Source organism: Pithys albifrons, chromosome 3, assembly GCF_047495875.1.
Source record: "Pithys albifrons albifrons isolate INPA30051 chromosome 3, PitAlb_v1, whole genome shotgun sequence".
In the NCBI taxonomy this organism is placed as follows: Eukaryota; Metazoa; Chordata; class Aves; order Passeriformes; family Thamnophilidae; genus Pithys; species Pithys albifrons.
The window spans coordinates 61,696,199-61,717,720 of record NC_092460.1 but is presented as its reverse complement, the minus strand read 5'-3'; the positions used below and the strand labels follow the sequence as shown (position 1 = coordinate 61,717,720).

At 37.1% G+C, this 21,522-nt stretch overlaps 1 protein-coding gene across 3 annotated transcripts in view; it reads right to left on the bottom strand.

The window, feature by feature from the left end:
• Positions 1-606: 606 nt before the first annotated feature.
• PAWR (pro-apoptotic WT1 regulator) overlaps positions 607-21,522 on the bottom strand; it is a 78,289-nt gene continuing 57,373 nt past the window's right edge. For all 3 annotated transcript variants that reach the window (XM_071552168.1, XM_071552169.1, XM_071552170.1), the window contains exons 4-7: positions 16,945-16,979; positions 8,620-8,767; positions 7,159-7,263; positions 607-2,566 (exon numbers count right to left, since the gene is read on the bottom strand). In XM_071552168.1, the coding sequence (XP_071408269.1) occupies positions 2,480-2,566; positions 7,159-7,263; positions 8,620-8,767; positions 16,945-16,979 (375 nt within the window). In that variant the 3' untranslated portion in view covers positions 607-2,479. The remainder of the gene's footprint in view (positions 2,567-7,158; positions 7,264-8,619; positions 8,768-16,944; positions 16,980-21,522) is intronic.

Genomic DNA, 21,522 nt, shown 5'->3' with positions numbered 1-21,522 from the left:
CCTTGTGCTGAGACCCCTGTGGTCCCCCCAAGTCCAGAGCAAAAGGAAAAGAAAAACCTGTTGGTGCAGGCGAGGGCTGTGGTCTGGGCGAGAGCGGTGATCTCCTCCTGTCGAGGTCCTGCTGCTGCTCTGGATCCGACGAGAGGTTCCCGAGGTCTTCTTACCCACCACTTATGTACCCTCAGGGAGCACTCAGTCCTTCCCCCTGGGCGGGGACTCACACAATGGGTGATTAACTCTGGGAGCCAGGGGGCGTTGAGCTGTTGATGGCCCATTAGCAGCTCCGCCCCCCTCAGGCTGGGTGTGAAGGTGATAGTGGCTCCCTGGGCAGCTGCTGCTAATGGCCCATTGTCCTTGGGGAATGAATAGAGGGGGTAGAATACACAGCTTTGATCACCCCCACACAGGGTTAGCCTGTCCCTCCTGCTGAACTAGGACAAACATATGTGAAACACAGTTTACGAAATACCTTGTTTCCAACTTCATATTGGTATCTGTGTGTTCTGTAGTAAATCCTAAATGATGCTTCAGTGTTTCTGACAACCTATATTGTACATCAGTGTGTTCGTTTCCTACCCAGTACACAGAGAAGGAAATCACATGCTCTTCCAGAGAAAGTTTCGTATTTATTCAAAAGGCATACATCTCAACTGATTTTTTCATTACTTGAAATTTTTAATTTCATGAAACTTATAAATTAAGGGACTTCTTACTGTTTCCATAATATTACAAGCAATACTCATTGGTGTATATTGCAAGGCCTACACAAACTCCCCACACTATTTAATCCCCCCAAGTAAAAGTTTCAAATGGTGTCCGATGGGATCTCATCTACCGTGAAGGAAAACATCAAGGCATCCTGGACTACAAGTGTCTTCAAAAATTTTTTAAAGCTTTGTAACGTTCTTCCTCATCAGAATGCACAAATGCAAAATAACCTATCCTATATCCAAAACAATTCAAGGTGTAATAGTAACAATAACGGGATTTTAAATTTAAGAAACACAGTCACTAAAAACTTAGTATGAAAACAATTAGCAAATCTGAAAAAGTGATTGTTACATATATTATATAAAAAATATAACAATATTGCTATATTGTTATACTTTAAAGTTGTCTTTAAGTTTTAAGGTAACAAGAACTAAATTCTTGCAATTTCTGACACCAAACTTTGATACTGTCAAGAAAGAGCCTGGATTCTTTGAAATGTTTTTATTTCTACTGTCCTGACTCAAAGGACATGTACAGTTAATCCGATCCAGATTGCAAAATGTGCTGTACTAAGATGAAATAAAGTACAAGAAAATCTCAGTCTAACAAGAATTTTAAGAAGAGAGTTGTTAACTGAGGTCCATGGTTAAAGTCTAATGAAAATTTTGTCAGCTATCATGTTATAGAAGAATCAGTACATAGCCATGGACTGTAACATCTAACCGGGCACTTTTTAAACCACGTTGTTAGTTTAAAATCAAGGATAAAAAGGGGATTTTCATACCATTTGATGTTTCAGAAAGGTATGAATCACTGGTATGCCCCTCTACTTTTATTATGTACAAAAATTTTCACTCAGCTTAAAAAAAAAATCAAAAAACTCATAACGATTATGATCACTACAAATTTTAAGATGACAGCTTTAAGCAGAAGAGTATTGCAAAAGTGTCTGCTAAAATGAAAGTTCCAGATTTTGTTTGAATTCTCAACACAGCAAACAAACTGTCTGACTGCAAACTTGCATTTCACTGCTAAAGCAAAAGCTATAAAATAAACTGCAGTGCACAACTTTAATATGATTCTAATATTAATGCTGATACCAGAGGTGATTTATTTGACTTTTTGGTGTTCTGAGTTTGCTTTTTTTTTTGTTTTTAAATAAAACCATCCTCTCCTGACAGAATACTGTTAAACACAGAAAAAAATTGCTACTCTCTACCATTGTCAATCTTTCAGATACAGTAAAAAAACTCAACATACAAGAGTTATAAAGCAAGTCATCAATCTGCAAAATGTTATACATCAGCAATAAGGCATCCACTTTACAGCTGCTAAAAAAGGAAGCTCTTCCCAAAATAAGTATTTTGGATCTCTGTAAACAAAGCTTATATGTATTGCTTCCATTCATTTCAAAAATATACACCCACATGGACTGAAAGTGATCTTGGTGCTATGAATTTTAAATTACTGTAATTTATGCAGTGTAATCTGAACATACAAACCCCAAATATTTTTGAACTTAGTATTTGGAAATACATCAAAATTTTAATTATGCTTATGTGAAAAGAAAGCTAAAAATATACTCCAAATTTTAAGTCATTCCATTGAACCAAGAACGTACTATGAAAATAAACATTCATCTGCTTTCCTAACAATAAATATAAAGACAGTTATCATAACATACTGCAACACACAGGAATTATTACTATATTGACCTTAACATTCCATCAGTAGTTTTTAAATCTTTCCTCATTGAGGCCTGAATCTTCTACCTTGTCAGCTGTCCAACAACTTTTAAGAGGGTTTTATTTTCTTGTTTCAATTGTTCATTTTCATCTTCTATATCATCTAGGTCCTGTACAGGAAAAAAGAAACATAAATATTTCTCAGGACATGCACACAAACTCTCCGTTACTAGCAGTAGGAATTTAGCACCTTAGCTCTGAAATGAAGAAACTGGGGTAGGGATTCAAGAATTAGTGTCACAGTAGGTACCCTCAGAACTGTTAAGCTGGCCTGTTTCCAAGTGTTACCGTAATTATAAAATATTAATATTATATTCCCAAATACAAGCACTTTTAAACAGAAATATATTGAAACTAAAGCTACAGCAGGAATTAATGCATAAAGAAACCAAAATAGGTTGGGTGTGATTATTTTTCTTGCATATGCAGAGAGCTTATTAGTCAGCTATTGCCACTGCTACCCCAGACTCTGCTTGTCTGCAACTATCCCATTCACGTATACACACTACTAATTATTACTGCAAGACCACCTGCTTTCTGCTTTAAATTATCAATATTTTCAGAAACAGATTTGACTGTCCATTCTTTTTATTGTGATAAAAATAAAATGGATTTTGTAATTTCTGTATAAACTGCTAAAAAATCTAACAGTGCACACAGTAATAATAATGCTCAAAATAGGTTGCTTTCACCCCAATTCTTTGTCTTTTCCACCAATTACCATTTTTTATCCAGTTCCCTTTTCATTTCTTTACTCCCTACCATGTCTTTTCAAGCCTTTAAAGTGAAAACCTGTGAAAATGGCTGCTTAATGCAAGCATTACTTCAGTAAAAGTAATTTTACTGTATAAAAAGCACATGGAAGAAACAGAATGTGAATGAAAAAAGAATGGAAAAACAAAAGAGTGGAGTCAAGAAAAGCATTTTAAGGAGAAAAATCAAAGGTGGCCAAAAGAAAAAGAACTAAAATTCTCACTGGAAATCTTAGATGTCTTTATTCAAGTCTGCAAAAACCCTCCTTGACTCAAGTAGTAAAGAAAAGATACTCTTCTCTCATCCCTTTAAGCTGTTAAGTAGCATTTGACATATGAAGCCTAGTTTTTTATTTCTTTTTAGTGAGGTCATTCCAGAAGTGCACACTAAAGATGATGTGTTTAATTGGCATAATAATTTTTAAAAGCCTTTTCAGTTTGCCAAGTCAAAATTCATGTGACAACACCTCTGCAATAACTTTATTATTTTTCTAATGCTGAATCAAGAAATCACTAGCAGAAATTCCTCTTCGTTTAACAGAAATAATGCTGCATCACAGTATGAGTAACTTCCAGGGAAAGCATTTGACCACTTCAATGTAATAGATACAAGTGACTTAAACATCTAAATATGGAAAGGTTTGATGGATAGCTACTATAAACACGGTTTAATATAAAGAAACACTTTTATATTCTCTTTTGTTCAGTTCAGATGAATGATCAGATGGAAAGGACAATACATTTCAAAAAAAATAGTACTTCTTAAAATTTTATATACAGAATACTTGAAGTTGCTAAACCAGCCACTGGATGCCTCAATAAAAACTTACCTAAAGACCTTCTGTTTAAAATACCACAATTGACTAAAAATAAAATACTAAAAGTTTGTGAAATGCTTATGCTGCAAAAATAACATTCCAAAGATTACTACAAGTAAGAGTCTCTTGAATATGAGCCAGTAAAAATAACTGTTGAGATTTAATTATCTACAGAAACAACAGCCTGAGACATGCAGGGGATTTTGTCACTCTGAAATTTAAAGTTTCTTATTCAAAGTTACAACACTAATTTATGCCTATTAGTAAAAAAAGATGTAATAGCAGGAAAGTTTGAACCTCACATACCAAAGGAACCAATAACCACACAACTGAGACTCACTGGACTGTAAATCCTCACTGACAGACTCTCTCCAAACACTTTTAACAACAATGACATCTTAGTGAGATCAGAGATGACTAAGTGTAAACTAGTCAACAGTCAAACTTTGCCTACAAATATTTAAGTATTTTGAGATGCTTTTTCCTTCAGCCATTTGAGAGTTTTATGAAGCAATTACTCATTTCTTACAAAGAATATGGCAGACATACCTCTAATATTCAATGTAATAGAATGAGGAAAAGCTTTTTTTTCCCTCAATATAAATGCAGCTCATGCTCTTTAAGTATCTCTGTGATGTACTGACTGATGTCAGTATAATTATACTGTTAATTAAATAAATATATTTACTTAAAATGAGAAAAAGTCTGCCACGACATTTTCAGGATTCTTGGAAAAGCAGTTTTTCAAATGCAACACAAGGTCTTAGCCAATCAAGGATACATCCATGGTTATGAACTGACTGAAACTTCTAGAAAGAGCATTTTTTTAAACATGGTCTGAGCAGTCAGGAAGCTATGCAGCAAAATGGCTTTTTAAGAAGTTATTTAGAGTCTTTGGCATGAATTCTTTTCATACCCATTCAACTCATCATGCAAATAACTACGTGTTTTGATGAACAGAAAAGCTGGAGAAACACCATGAATGTGTAGATGTTCAAATTTAGAGATTCCTATTTAGGTTGCCTAACAGGAATTTTTGTTTAAAAAGATCTCTGCATAAGCTCCCTAAATAAAGTTTAGTCCTCAGGACATCCTTCTATCCAGAAAGAAGGCTGAAGATCACAACTGTCCTTCCATGCAAAGCATCCAATCCTCGTGCTAGGTCTACAGAGTAACACTCCACGAATGTATGGATGTCCAAGTGCTGGCTCTCACTTCCTCAGTTATGATAATAAACCTGAAGCAAATGTAACTGCCCTATGGAGTTCCATAACCTCCTATCATTAGAATGATGCAGTATTTCTGCAGCTTTTCTCTTTCCAAATCCACATGGATAGCCAATACAGAAGGAATCATAAATCCCAGAGTCAATAAACAAGAAAGTAAAACTGTATCTGTTTTAATGAAAGTATCACGTGAGCCACGGGTTCAAACTTTTCTAAGACAAATTATGCTAGTCAAATTCAAAAGGCAGCTTTTTCATAATTAAGAAAAGCCCAAGACATGGACATAAATAACTTCCAGTCAATCAAGCAAACAGACAATGTTAAAGCGATGAAGAATGCTGATCTCAAAGAGAAAGAAAAAATCCATCCTCTTCTGCTTTTAAAAGTATCTAACTAGGAAGCATCAATAAGCTGGCTTTGTAGATCACATGGAAAGGTACAATTTTAGTCACTGTACAACGAATTGGTTTTTGAAAGGAGTATATTCTGTTTAATCCTTATTTCCATGTAACAAACAGAAATTGCCATAGTTAACAGAGGCAAGGCATAGACACTGCCTGACTTTACTACAAATGTTCAGAGACAGTTTCTAGTTAGACACTTCATGGATTTAATCTAGAACATCATACCTCAAATATAACAAAAAAATAACATTGTTTCTGGAACAGTAAACCTCTCAGTCACAGTCCTAAACCACAAGATTTCAGTAATTTAGGTTATTTTGATTTTTCTTTCTGACCTTTGAGGCAGGAAGTCAGATGTCAGTAACAGTATTAAATAGCTTTGCCATCCAATATGTAGAAGGAATGAACACCTGCCTTGACTGTAATAAGATCATCAGCACAGATGTGACAGACTCTTTGCAGAATGAAAGAATGAACGAAGACCAGTGCCACAGTTAAAGTAAAGATCTCACCAAAACAGGCAATATCTCATTTATTCTACAGATTAACTTGCAACTTAATCACAAAACCCCAAAATAAATATGTCAGAATAATCTCCTTTCATTCTTAGATTACTTTGCAAACTTGTGAATGCTGTCCTTCTTTACTACAGATGAAGAGTTGCAAAACGAAATTCTGACACTATTCATGCAGAGTTATTGCCTCCCTTCACTGCTGGATTGACCCAAACCAGAACTGCACTGGACTAGAAGATGCAAATCTCTGTACACCCAGGCTCCACCCCTCAGGCAGTGTGAGATGGGGTCACTAATCCATTCTATGAAAGAATTCCCATTTGGCCTGAAATCTTAAAGGGCAGCTTTTTCCTTTCAACTTTTAACCTTTTCATCCTGTCCCATTTCCAAGCACATCTCACTCTTCTAACAGCCTTCACATCTTGCCTGAGTGATGCTACCTCAGGTGTCCTGTGCTCTTGTCTTGTTCTGCCTTTACTTGGCACTAACCACAGAGAGTGTATGTGTCAGAATATAAAGAGCCTGCTCTCCAGTCTTCATAAGATCATCTAAATTATTATTAGCAATTAAAAGTTGATTAAAATTAAATTAAATTTTTAATTACTTTGAAAAAGTCTTGAGTAATAATTTATTGAGAAAATTGTCAAAACCTCAATCTAATTATTTCCTGGTATTCTGAATTTGGAAAGAAGAGACGGTGAAGTGCTTTTGCTTTTATAACCTTGCTCTATGTACACTTAGAGCACCAACAAAATGAGGTTCTCCAGCAACAAAGAACTTACGGAAGTTAATCATGACAAACACAAGTCACTTGGGAAAAAAACTTGTTGCCATGGCTCTTAAAAGCTATACAATACAAAAGACCTCTCACACTTAATTCTCTTGTGACCTTGCCCAGTGGATGTGGGTGCCTGGAGAACAGAACAGAGAATGCAAAGACTTTTATCCCCTCTTCATAAAGAGTCATATGAGAAAGTATTTGCTTACTCTGTTTAATAAATCAATTTCTTCCTTCAGCTTTCCAATTAGCTCCTCTTTGTCCTGTGTCATCTTCATTAATCTTGCATTTTCCTGTCTTTCCTTTGCAAGTTCCTAAAACCAGAACACCCAATGAAGTTAGAAATGTAAGGGTTTTTTTTCCAAGAGACAATTTAAAGTTTAATACCATTTAAAACAAAGGAAGAAGAACCCACACACTTACCTAAAGTTTCTTTTCTACAACAAGTCAAACCCACACCTTCAAAGTCCTTTGACATTTTAAGCAGCTGAAGAAATGTCAAGGGTAACATTTTACCCACAACAAATCTGCTTGACATCTGACTCAAATGATAAGGTTTTAATTAATATTTTAACTTAAGCATGAATCCAAAATTGGATAGGGGCCTAAAACAGAAGTAAATGCAAAATATCAGCTTTCAAATTTCTTATATTGGGAGGATTAATCTTTGCTGTTACTTGGCTTTTGGTTTGTTCTGTTGTTGGGTTTTTTTTCCTTTTTATTTTTATACTACCATTAGCAAAGAACGAAGACTCACTGTTAGATCTGTGGGCCTGAATGTGAGCAAAAATGAAAACGTCCATTAGGAATTCAGTAAGTCAGGATCCAAGATACTGAAAGCTCTCAACTCTTCCACTCATTTTTGTGTTAGTGGCAATTAAAGGATTTCAGAAAGCTGATTTAGATGCAAGGATTATGGTGTACCTCACTCAAATCAAGGTTCCTCAAGTCTTTAAAAAAAAAAATAGTGATTTCTATAAAACATGCTTTATTTTTACCATCTCCAAAAAAGACCTATTCAAATCATGTTTACTTGGTAATTTTGATTCATATGATTCAAGAATATTTGGCAAGTTCCCTAAAAATTCTACTTCAGAGGAAGACAGAGAAGCCAGTAATAAATTACACAGATGACATTATTTAGCAAAATACTGGTTTAGGTAAAAACCTCAGCTTTACATTATTACATTTTCCCAAAACTGTATTAAGTCAATCTGAAATAACAAAAGCTGTTTTAAATATGCATTTTAAATGTTTAAAACTTTAGCAAACAACTGGATAGCAATTAAAGTTTCTAATATTTTGGTACATTAAAAAAATCCAGAACAATAAGCAGATCAGAAAAAGGCCTGCTAATTCTCTGAACAGCCAGTGAGCCCCTTCTTCCCCCAAGCTATGAAATATAGAAATATGCAGAGCACTGATTGCTCCCTAAGTGTGTTATCTTTACCTCAACTATTTCTCACTTATATACCAAAGAAACTAAACATCCATGATTTGAAAGTTCACATTCTTCTCAGTCAGACTCTTTATACACTTTTATAGACATAACTGTCTATACTTTAAGCATTTAGCATCAAATCTATGTATTTTATGTGTAAATTTCCCCATGGAGTTTCAAAAGTGCTTTATTTCAGACATATGCCATGGAGAGGTTAGTTGGCACTTACCCTTTCGAGTTCCTCAATCTTCTTTTCCAAAGTGTTACTTGGTAGAGAACTGCCAGAAGAATTTGCATCCCTGCTGTATCTGCTGTAAGTTGTTCTCTCTGTTCGGGAATATCTATTTGGAGCATCATCTTCTGGTGCATTAGCTGTGCTACGAAAGGCAAAGAGCAAAGCAGACACCTATTTATACATTTAACAAAATGGAAATGACAGCAGTAACAAAACTGATTTCCAAAGCACTCAACAGATGAGTCTAATAAACTGGCTGAGAATTCACTATATTCACTGCCTCAGGGATTTGAATACTTGGATAATACAGCTCTCATCATGTGGGAATCAACTTACCTTATTTTTAAAATGTCATGAACCATGCACATTAAAAACCAAGCTAAGTAACTTCATTTCAAAAAGTAAAGTACCACTACTTTTAAGCCAAATTCCATAAAGGATGAAAAACAAGTAGATGTCCAAAACAGAATATTGACTGACTTTTCAGGAACTATGGACTTGGCTTGTTCTCCACTATGTACACTATGTACAAAAACACTATGTACAAAACCAGGGCTAATTTAAAAATATGTATAAGAAGTCAAGCATTTTACTCTCAAAACTAAAAGTGTTCTTTCCATAGCTATTTTCTTCCCAATAGTAGCATTACTTACTTTCAATGTAGAACACAGTAAAATATGAAGAGCAGGCAGAGAGTAATCATTTCCTCTCCAAATCACCAAAACTACACTTCTTAGACTTTGAAAATAAACAGCCAAACTGTCAAAGATAAAAAAAACCCTCAAACCACAACAAATCCAACCAACAAATCAAAAAAAAAAAAAAACAACCACCAAAACAAAACAAAACATAACAAAACACAAAACCAATCCCTGCTTCCTCCACTAGGGAATTCAAATGCCTCCTGGAGATGGTCCTCAAAAACCAGGTCTAGGTGTCCCTCTGCTTGAGCAGAGGACTGGACATGGACAAGATTCCCCCCAGACACCCCTTCCAATGTCAGCCTGTGATTCTGCAAAATAACACAGCTGAATTATGTATACAATGGCTTTCTAGAGCGTTCAGGAAAAGAATGAAAGGTACTATAAGCATCCCTATAACATTTCCTTTAATACAGAGAAGAGTATGTGATTAATGTGTTCATTTAACAGTTTTGCATTTTATAACTCTAGAAAACCTCTGCTGACCATGTGGAGAGTTAGATGGATACAGCGCAAAACAAAAGCAGGAGAATCTGGCAAAGGGGTGGCTTTTCATGGATATAAATATTCTTTTGCTCTAGTATGTGTGAAGTTTCCAAGGCACACTGACACAATTGTAAGGAATTTTGTAGCTTAATGTTATTACCATATTTAGCACTGTTTATTCTTCATCCAGGAGATTTTTCAAAAAACATTTCTAGCACCGGATACGCATGTTGCAACACAACATGAGAGAAATATTTTAGCTTAACTCTATAAATTCTAAAGCTTTCTAAAAGATGTGTAGTTGCATGCTGTTAATGTCTCAAGGATAGAACACACAAAAAAAGGACTCAGTTTTCCATGACTCAAAAATTAACACTATTGCCAATATACTGGAGTATCTCAACACAGCTCCAGCAAGTGATATTGGCAGAAGCTCCTACATGAAGATTAGAAGAAAAAATGTCTAGACATGAAGGGTTTCATTAACACAGAAAATGCCTTATTTTCCAGTATTTACCCTGAAACTCACAGCCAAACATTTCCTCACCTATCCCACTGGGCAGCAGACCCTATTGAACACATTATTTTTCACTGTCAGCAAGTACAAATGACATATCAGGAAGACTTCTAGGAAATGGCATTTAATAACACATTTAGGGAGGCATCACACAAGGAATGTGACAGGTAAAATGTTCATTATTTGGGCTGTTACAATCAATGTCTAGTATACAGCAAAGGCAAAAAAGTACCATCCAGGAAACAATAGGAATATCTTTCACAAAGAATGGAATTTTAGTCTTCAGAATAATATGTCACTTTATGAGCACTAAATTAGAAAGAATCATAAAGTCATAGACTGTGCTGAGTTGGAAGGGACCCACTAGAATCATTGAATCCAAGTACTGGCTCTATGCAGGACACCCCAAGAATCACACCATGTGCCTTCAAACTCTGGCAGGCTTGGTGCTGTGACCACTTCCCTGGGGGAGCCTGTTCCAGTGCCCAACCACCCTCTGAGTGGAAAACCAATTTTCTAATATCCAACCTAAACCTTCCCTGACACAACTTCGGGCCATTCCCTTGGATCCTATCACTGGTCACCACAGAGAAAAGATCAGCATCTACCCCCTCTTTTTTCCTTCATGGGGATGCTGAAGACCACAATGAGGCCTCCCCTCAGTCTCCTCCAGGCTGAACACTCCGAGTGCCTTCAGCTGCTCCTCCTACAGCTTCTCCTCAAGGCCCTTCACCATCTTTGTTGCCCTTCTCTGGACACTCTCTAATGACTTAATACCTTTCCTACATTGCAGTGCCCAAACGCACACACAATATCCAAGGTGAGGTCGCCCCAGTGCAGAGCAGAGCAGGACAATCTCCTTCCTCGACCAACTGGAGATGCTTTGCCTGATGCCCCTCAGGACACGGTTGGCCCTCCTGGCTGCCAGGGCACTGCTCACTAGAATAACAGTATTTATGGAAGTATACCTTTAGATTAGATATATATTTTTAAAGGGTGTCTTCTGGCCATATTTAAATAAAAAGCATATATCAAAATCAACTCACATCGTGGTTTGCCTACTCTTACAGAGAAACAGGAATTTTCTTTTGGAATAAAGTTCCTGGTTATTTCCTTTACAATAAAAAGTTATTCAGAGTGAGGTAGGTTTTAAAGCATAATTACAGAAAGGTGGAATAAATCTTGCTCCTTCCAATGCCTCTTTGATTGTCTCAATATCTTCCTGAAGCACTGCCTAACTTGCTGTTCCATCCAATTAAAATCACCCTGCCAAAATTCTATTTCAAGTATGACATGTTCAACTACTACAGGTTTATTTTTATTGCCAGAATCTTGTCACTGTATCTCATTTGCAAACTCCTAATTAATGTCACTTTAATCCAGTCAGTTGCTAACAGTTTCTTTGGAAGGAGGAGCCAAGGACAATTATTTATAAATAGGCCAACATGGGCTTCTATTATTGCTTAAGCCAAATGTCACAGAATCACAGAATCAACTAGGTTTGAAAAGACCTCCGAGACCCCTGAGTCCACCCTTTGATGCTTTCTAAGTTTAGCTAAGGAAAGAAGTCTTGTCTTCTCTACAGCTGCATGTTCCTAGCCTCCTCTCTTTTTCCTGCCTCTGGCCTTCAGGTGAGTGGAAAGCTTCTCAAGGAGCTGAGGCAGCAATCCAGCAGCGAAGCAAAAGGAAGCCATCACCTTTCAGCCACAGTGGCTCCCCAAAGTGGTACCTTGTCCAGCTGCATGAGCACTGGCACAAGGGGCAGTGAGGAAGTTCAGCCAGCACAACTGAGACCACCAAAACCTTCAGCAGAAATAAAACCTTAAATGTTTCTGCCTTCTCACAATGTCAGCATCAGCTCAAGAGAGGCTAGAAAAGTCAAGAAAACCATCTTGAGTGACCCCTGTCTAAAATACAGTGTTCATATCTGCATAGTGGTCCTAATGTAACAAGCTAGATGAGAACGCTTCCACAGCCAGCCCTTGCTGCCAAACTCCCAAACACAGGCAAGCAGGCAAGTCTGGGCATGGTTTTATGAAACAGTATTTTGCAGCTGTGGTTTTTTTTGAATTAGTGAGACCAAGGTTAGTGTGATGGAATGTAAATTGTTATAGTTTAAGTTTTTTAGTTACCTAAAACCACTGAAGGAGGTAATTTCAGCAGTGTTCAAACATTTCCCTCAGAGCCCTTTGATGAATGCTCTGAAGCACTATTCTTCCCTTATGATCTCTACTTCCCCATTTATTTTTCACCTCTTGCATGAATGCTAAACTAAAGTACGATGTAGTCTTTTGAAATTAGTGCTAAATGGTCTTTGCCTCTAGGATTCCATGTTAATGTACTGTACTATCCTAGAACAGGGGCGCAAAAATCCTCTCTGACATTTTTACAGGAAGCCATAAAACCATAATATATTAATTTTCACTAATAAACAAACATATCCCTGAACACTAAAAAATTTTAATCTCTTTCTGTAACCTGATCCAGCTGATCTGTCTGATCCATGAACCATGCAAAAATCTTCTGAGTTATTTTAAATTCTGATCTGCAAGGTTTTTCTTTACAACTTTTTAAAAAGAAACTAAATTGGTTCAAAAGCTGGTAGACAGTCTTAAAAGAAAGCTGCTAAAACAAACTCTCTGTGCTTATAAAAATATTCCTAGCTCCACATAAATATCTTGATTTACTGCTACTTGCAAACAAGCCTTTTAGTTCAGAATGCAACAGAAACATAATTCATGTTTACATGTAGATTACACTCAAATATTTCAATAAACAGAATACACTTTGTCCTTCTCATGTTTCAAAAATCAGTGATAACATCAACTATGCTGATAGCATCAGACCTAAATAAGAAAACCATTCTCACTAGTAGCAATGTGCTTGGTGCTTTAAAATAACTTCTCTCAAAAACTGGCAGACCCAGTTTCTATAACAGTAGTTTGGAATGCCCAAAATGAGACATATTTCACCAAGCAAAGCTTAGAGAAAAAGGGAAGAACAGGAAGTCGGTATGGGCTATTGCAGCTGAAGTATATCTCCAGATTTTAAATACATGAAGCTCAGTTAGGATACATGGGTGATCACAGCTCCCAAATACTCCAGTGGCCTTTGTGTCAGCACGACCTTACAGATTCTGGTAATCCTTTTAAGAGATCTAACAGTACCACTCCAGATCACAACAAAATCATCCCTTTCTTTTGAAAATATTTTACATGGTTAATCATACAACTACAAAGGAACTCCTTCACAATCTTTTAGGGGGTGTGAAAATTCCTGAAGTAAACTCAAAAGACAGACTACAATTATAGACTGAGATCCTCATCACAAACTTTTATTTACTTTACTGCATAAGGAGATAAGCTCAGTTTGTCCAAGTCAAGCAGAACAGAAGAAGAATAACACACAGCAGCCAGCAGAGTTCATTTGTAAACATGTCTTCCAGTCAATGGACACTCAGTGGAATGGGTTTCCCAGCAGTGTCATATAAATGTTCAACCATGGATTGCTGCATCCATATAGGGCAAAGTAGCCAGTGTGCCTGATTAAATAGGCAATGTAAAATCTGTGCAATTCCCTAAGTCCTGGAACATATTGAGAAAACAGTGATTCCATGAGAACACACATTACAGATCCTTCTCTGCTCTTAAGTCTCTTCTCTTTTTAGGTACAGGAGGCTGGGTATCTCAATGTAGAACACAGACATATAGAATAGTTGAGATTGAAAAAGAATCTCTAAGATCATAAAGTTCCAACTGTGAAAAATGGAAACAGCTTTATGGAAAGGGAAGAGAAAGGTAGTGGAAGGCAGGAATGGTATCAGTAAGCCAGGACTGGAGGTCAGAAGAAGACAGAGGACAGAGACAAAACAGGAAAAACACACCCAAATAATCAGAAAAATAACAAAGAGAAGACTAGGACCTCAGTGATTAAATATAAGGATGTAAGAGAAAAGGGGGAGAGAAAGGAAAGGGTGTCTAACTGGGCTAGGAAACAGAAACCAGCAAAATGAAGAAAAATGCTGAGATGAAGAAATGTCATGTCTGATGAGGAACAACTGGGGAAGAGGGAGAAGGCAAAAATGAAGAAGCAAGAGTAGCAAAGATGGAAAAAACCAACCTGAAAATTTCTGAAAAATAATTCATTCTTTCAATGGGAAAGAGATTCTATAAGGGAGCACAAAATTTTCAGAAAACGTACTTATTTTTGCTATTATATGTCTATAAAATCTACCAACAAACTCTCTCCCACAAAGCACTGACAACCTGTTGTCAGAGTGATGCAAGGAACAGTTTCAAATGGGATCCAAAAGTGGTTGTCTCTATGCTCTCAGTTTGCCTTGAAAATCTAAGGAAGTGCACTCAAAACTGTTAACTGTTAACTGCTGAACATATGTGAGCCTTGCAGCAGCTTCTGATCTCAGTTCAGCCTTTAGGCACTAACATTCCAGCTCTAAGAGTAATCAGAATGGCATTTTCTGTTTCAAAAGGACTTTACTATATTTGAGGCTTCACTGAGGTCTGAGTGATTTGAGTAAGAATGACTGGAGAGTAGGCTGCTTTCTATAAGACCTTCACTTACTGCAGATGTTGGAAGGGGCAAACAAGCCCAGAACAACTCCGATCCTGACTCCTCTAGCATTCATATCAGAAAGTGAAGCCACTGGGATCCACACTTTTAAGTGCCTTTAAGTGAAAAATTACTTCAAGGGAGGGAGACATTTTCAAATATAGAGGAAAATTAATAGATACTAATAAATTTAATCACTGTGAGCAGTGCACGCCTCAAGGAGGTACAATCAGAGTAAAATCTATTGAGTATTTGTAAACACTGGGCACTTTGCTGACAGTGGAAAATAATCCTTTGCTTTCAACATGAAGTTTCAAGACTGTGCAATGAGTAAGACCTGGCAACATACATAAAATATTGAACAGCAGCTCACAGCAAGTCCGATTCCTCCTGAATGTGATGCCAATCCTGATGGGGAAAGTTGACAAAGACCTTACATCCCACATACAACTAAAGCTGACTGAGGGAAGACTGCACAACCAAGTTATATTTAGCATTTTCTAGCATTGGCATTTCCTATTTTTGCAATGCTAATCAGAAGAATTAGCTTACTTTCAAATAAGCTGTAACTATAGTTGTGCAAACCTCTATTTATTAGCACTCCATGCACAACCAAGATTCTGCAAGTGGGGAAATGAGTACAGAGATAAGGTTTATGAAACCATGAAAGTATGACACACACCACCAGGTATTCAGCAGATACAAACAACAATAAAATTCTTCACAGGGACCAAAGAGGAAATGAAGACTGAACTAAAACATGCTTGATTAAAAAGAAATGAATCATGAAATTATATAGTTATTAAAGTTCTGACAATAAGTTCACCCATTCTGCAATGACAGAGTGATTTTTAAAAAAACAACCCTACAGCAACAGAAAGCATCACTCAACTAGATTTACGAGAACCCAGTAACATAAATATAAAAAAGACAGTAGCACTATGCTAGGAAAGCTAAAGCATAACAGGATAGGTGGTTATTTTTTACAATGAGAAAGGTGAGACTCCAGAACAGGTTGCCCAGAGAAGCTGTGGATACTCCCTCCCTCTAAACATCCAAGGCCAGGTTGGATGGGGCTGTGAGCAATCTAATGTAATGGAAAGCAGCCTTGCCCATGGCAGGGGGGCTGGACTACATGTTCTTCAGGGTTCTTTCCAACCCAAACCATTCTAAAACCCTACAGGTGAACAAGTTTGAGGGTGAAAGATACACCAGTGAAGACTTAGAAGGTGCTCTTGGCACTTTCTTCTAGAGTCATGAGATTGTGTGTGTGTGTGTATATATATATATATGCATATATATACACACATAGGTGAACTACCTACACATTTTACCCAGGTGAAGGATACCTAAAAGGGAACGCATTCACATGTCAAATAAAAAAAATGTTTACACAAATGTCTTACTTCAGTTGCTGTATTTTAGACCCCATGTTACCATAACATTTTCCTAATAGTTCTGGTAGCAGTGTCAGTATTGTATTAATTCCACATGGGCAAAAATTTCCCACACTGGTCAGATGCATCAAGAGCTTCTGAAATATTTTTCTGACTAAAGAACTGGAGTAATGACCAGGGTAACACTTGACTCAAAGACAAACAAACAATAAACAGGACATGCTATATGTGGGCAACATCTGCTAAAAGTGAGACAGTAGTATGACAAAACTATAGAAATTTCCTTCAGTGTTACTGTGTAGAGCAACAAAATTACTTTCCTTTATTAAACTTCAGAATACTTAATTTAATTTTCATAAATTAAGTATGAAAATACTGGCTCCTAGTCAATGTGTCAAGTTAGACATTTGCTTGGGGAAGTATTCTGCATTAGTAGGACACAGCAAAATAATAGCTGAATTTATTTGAAAATCGTAACATAACAGGGGTTAGGATAAGTTTGATGCATCTTTCAGGTCCTTACCCTGAAATCAGGCTATATATCTACAGTAGCAGTGTGATGGCCTCTACTACAAACATCCATCTAATCAGCTTTATTTCTGCAGAACTATATATGCAAAGAAATTTGTTGTGTACAAAGATCTCATACCTTTTATACCTGCTTGAAACCATCCTGGAGGAGTCCTAAAAGAAAAAAAAAGGAAAAACTAATTAATATTTTTCTTGTATTTATCCTGTCAGAATACTTTATCACTCCACAGAAAACTAAGTCTACATTCAAGCGCAGTCCTATGCCACTGTACAACTGAGGTTTGCACTGCTTTGGTGTCACGAATAGATGATACCAGGATTACTGTCACCATGTTACTGTTCTGAACAGTAGCTCAGAAGCCTTAAATGTCTGCCCCTGGTTAGTTACACCTGCAAACTGGATACATGTACTCTGTACCCAGCACACACAACAGCACATGCCCTGCTACCAGCACACCTTCACTACCACCAACTAGTACAGAAACATCTGTACACTTTGATCACTCTTCATCCACTTGCCCCAGAGCAGCAGAGCAAAACTGCCCCCATTTGCTGGCACCAATGCTGTCCTCGATGGAACAAAAACTGAAGCCAGCAAGGAGAAAAATTAAGACATGTTTCAACGGGTAAACAGTGGCTCAGATTTGACAGAGTAAGTCCACAAATATTTTTCAGGATGTTGTAAGAAGAACATGAACCAATTATTTTATTAGTCATAAACAAAACACTCCCCAGCAAATAACAGGTAAAACATCTGGAAAGAATATTTAAGGAGTTAATGAACTGAATAACTGCCTTTACGAGAAAAAAATAAAGGCAAAGTATGAAATTCTGTCTATTTAGGACACCAGCTACAGGCAAGAAAATAAGAGTTATCAAAACAAGATGCAAGAGAAATTTTATCCACCCTGAAAATGATTAAAAAAATCACAATATCTCCACTGATCAGCACATCAGTGGCTCCTTAAGTAAATAAACAAGCTAAAAATAAGGATACAAAGAATATTATTTTACTATAGAAAATGGAATTGAGAAAGAAATGTGTACTACAGAAAAAAAATTGATCTGAAAGTGCATTTTATTTTATGAAGCATTTTCAACTTTTGCCATATGTGCTACACTTTCCCTAATACAAACAGAAAACCAAAATTTAACAAAGTTAAGCAAGTTTGCATGCTATGCAGAACTCAGATGAGAGGTTAACAATACATCAGGTGGCTGCGTTGCCATGGAGGAGGACACTGACAGGTTAGAAAATGGGCTTACAGAGACTCCATGAAGTTCAAAAATAAAGGAAAATGCAAAGCCCTGCACCTGGGGCTGAGAAGGAATAATCTCAAGCACAATTACATCCTGTGGACTGGTTGGAAAGCTGCTGTGCAGAAAAAGATCCTAGCAGACATCAAGCTAAATGACAGCCATCACTGTGCCTTGCAGCAAAGAAAGCCAATGGCACCCACAGGATGCATGGCCAGCATGTTGAGAGACAGCATTCAAAGGAGAGGCACAGAGACAGGGAAGGGTCTAGAGAAGTTGTACGAGGACCAAATGAGGTCACCTGCCTTGTTCAGCCTGGAAAAGAGGAGACTGAAGGGACACCTCCTAGCAGTTTAAAGCTCCCTCATGAGGGGAAGCAGAGGGGCAGACACTGATCTTTTCTCTGTAGTGACCAGTGACAGGACTCAAGGAAACAGCAAGAAGCTGAGTCAGAGGAGGTTTAGGGTGGATATCAGGAGGTTCCTCACACAGAGAGTGGGTAGGGCATTAGAACAGGCTCCCCAGGGCAGTGGTCACAGCACAAAGCCTGACAGAGTTGAAGTGTTTTGAGCAGAGCTCTTAGGCACATGATTGTGATTCTTGGGGTGTCTTGTGCAGGGACAGGAGTTGGGTTCAATGATTCTTGTGGGTCCCTTACAACTATGATATTCTATGATTCCCCTCTGCTCTAGTGAACCACAGCTAGCATGCTCAGGCCAGTTCTGGGCTTCTCAGTATGAGAAAGATATACTGGAGAGCCTCCAGCCAAGGGCCATACGCATGATTAAAGGTTTGGAGCATCTGAGACATGAGGAAAAGCTGAAAGTGCTGGAAATATTCAGCCTGAAGAATAGAATGCTCTGGAGGTATCTTGCCAATCTGTACAAACACCTGATGGGGTAAAGAAGGTCAAGATATTTCTATCTGAGGAGATAAGAAAAACCAACTAACTACAGTCCTGAGCAATTTGCTGTAACTGATCCTGCTTTGTCTGCAAGGCTTGGACTAGAGACTTCCCAAGATCCATTCCAGCCTTAATGATTTTTAGCTTTAAGACAGTCAGCAATGACTGACCAGGTGATTTGACTCTGATGTATGTGAAAAGGTTCAAATTGTTTCATCTAATACATTAGATATATGTTCACTGTATATAAAAGTGAAATGCTACATCAGTAATATCAGACACAGGTCTTAGTGGCGATGGTCTCAGAAACATCCCTGTTGTCCCATTAGCCATGGACAAGTGGTTCAATTCTCTTATTAAGCTTGGATGGAGGGAGTTACGTAGATTACTGGGTCCAAATTTTGCCTGAGTGTCTGCAGATACAACAAAGTTGGAACTCTGGGCTCTAAGCTTCCTCAGTTCTTATTTAACAACTTATTTTTCAGGAAAATACTGAAGGCCTCAGGTTATGGCTATGCTTCCCAGTGAGCATAAGCCTCTGTTTACAGTGAAAGGCAGAAATTGCATGTGATATTACAGTCTAATGAAACACACATACCCTTGTACAAAGAAATCTGTGGATCTTGGATGCTTGTTTTGTACTCTAGACACTAAAGGGATGCAATGTATGCACCATATAACCTCAGATTTGCTAAGACCTTTTCATACAGTACTTGCAAATATAAGCTGTAAACCAATATATATACAGAGACTTGCATATTTAACTCAACAGGACACTTCTAAAAGTTTGGCAGTACTATTCAGAAAAGCCAGTTCTTCAGAAAAAGCTGGAAAGTAAACAAATGCTTAGAGACAAAGTGCATGGCAAATATACTCATTTGCTACAAATTACAGCTGTTAAAACAAACTCCCCCAAACCACGGACCAATTAACAAGCCCTCTGTAACATGTTTCTACAGCAAGTGCTAGTGGGTTTTACTTTTGTAGCTTAAACTAACTACAAACAAAACGTTAAAAATGCATATCTGAGGGATTAAAAATTAATTCCTTTGACCAGCAAATCATTACTGCAGATTTGGTAAATTATTACCTCTTTTGAAATCTCTAATGTAAATGCAAACCAATCATTCTTTAGGGTGATGATGTAAACACTAGGAAGATATATTATTTATCTCTGTTCTTGTCTTATGAAATTTATTTTGTGTCCTACTTGCCTGAAAGTTGAGGGCAATATATGTAGCTATACTGTAAACAGCATTATGTGTCTATTAATCCAAAATTAATCTAAGCTTTCAAACTGTGCAAGAAATCTCAAAATGAGGCAAACATCCATTATTTAAGACCTTGTCGCCTCCACCACTTTTGGAGAAGTGAAGGTTGGCAGAAAATGAAGAACAGGAAGGAAAAAGGAGGGACGTCTCTGTTCTGCAAAGAACCTAAAAAGAGGTGATTAGTCTCATGTATAAAGACTAATTTACAAATCTTCTTTACATTAATTTTTTTAACTTTTGAGTTTTAACCCATGTTTAAAATATCTAGTCATTAATCTAGAAATGAATGATTTATCATGAGAAATTAGAAAATTAGTTTATTTGAATTTACTTTAAAATGGATTTTTTTTTTACTCTCTGTGGAAATCCTGAACAGAAAAACAACCAATAAAGAAATAATCCATAATAATTATGCTAATAGTTTCTTTCTTACTGGTGAAACAATATTGCTGCCAAAGACATCTACCAATATCAGTTCTTTGTCCAAGGTTGAAACTAAACACTTGTTTCAATGCAGTGTTCCAAACACAGCTTGAAAATTAATTTTACTTCTTGCACATATTTTGGGCAGCTTGCATTACCTTTTAACAGTATATGTTTTGCTATTAATCTTAATTATTATGTTCCAAAACACTGCAGACTGACTGACACCAGCAGTGTTACTGAAAAATGGTCATGTCTACAAAAGTGATTGTATGGACCATGTGTCTTCTCCTATTCCACTTGATCTCCTTCGGGAAATTCACTGCCAAAATTAACACATAAACACATGAACCTGCTGCACAAGACACTGTGTAAGGGCAGAAAAGGCAGCTGAGACCATTGCAATTAATGCAACCATTTACTGTCAATTAAATTTATGTCAAACCAGGATGCAAAGAACTTGGCTCATTTCCCTCTTCGCTCCTGGCTCATCTTGGTACTTCATCTGGCCAACAGAGAGATTACATAAACAAGCTGGTCATCAGGCTTTAAATAAACAGAGTTGTCTGTGTTTACAAGTGTCTGACAAAGATTTCCAGATGTTAAACCAACCCTACCATTACAAATTTCCTAGTTAAAATGCACTAACAAACATTGTTTTTAAACAAGTACAAACTCTGGGGTCAGTTGGACTATGAAGAAAATGGTTAACTGGAACCCCCTGAAACATTGCTCAAAAGATTTGAAAACAGTTAAAGCAAATGCCCTGGATCTAATCAGGCTGGTTAGGGCACATTGGTATATATACTGGCATGTAGAATATGTGCACTGTTGAAATTTG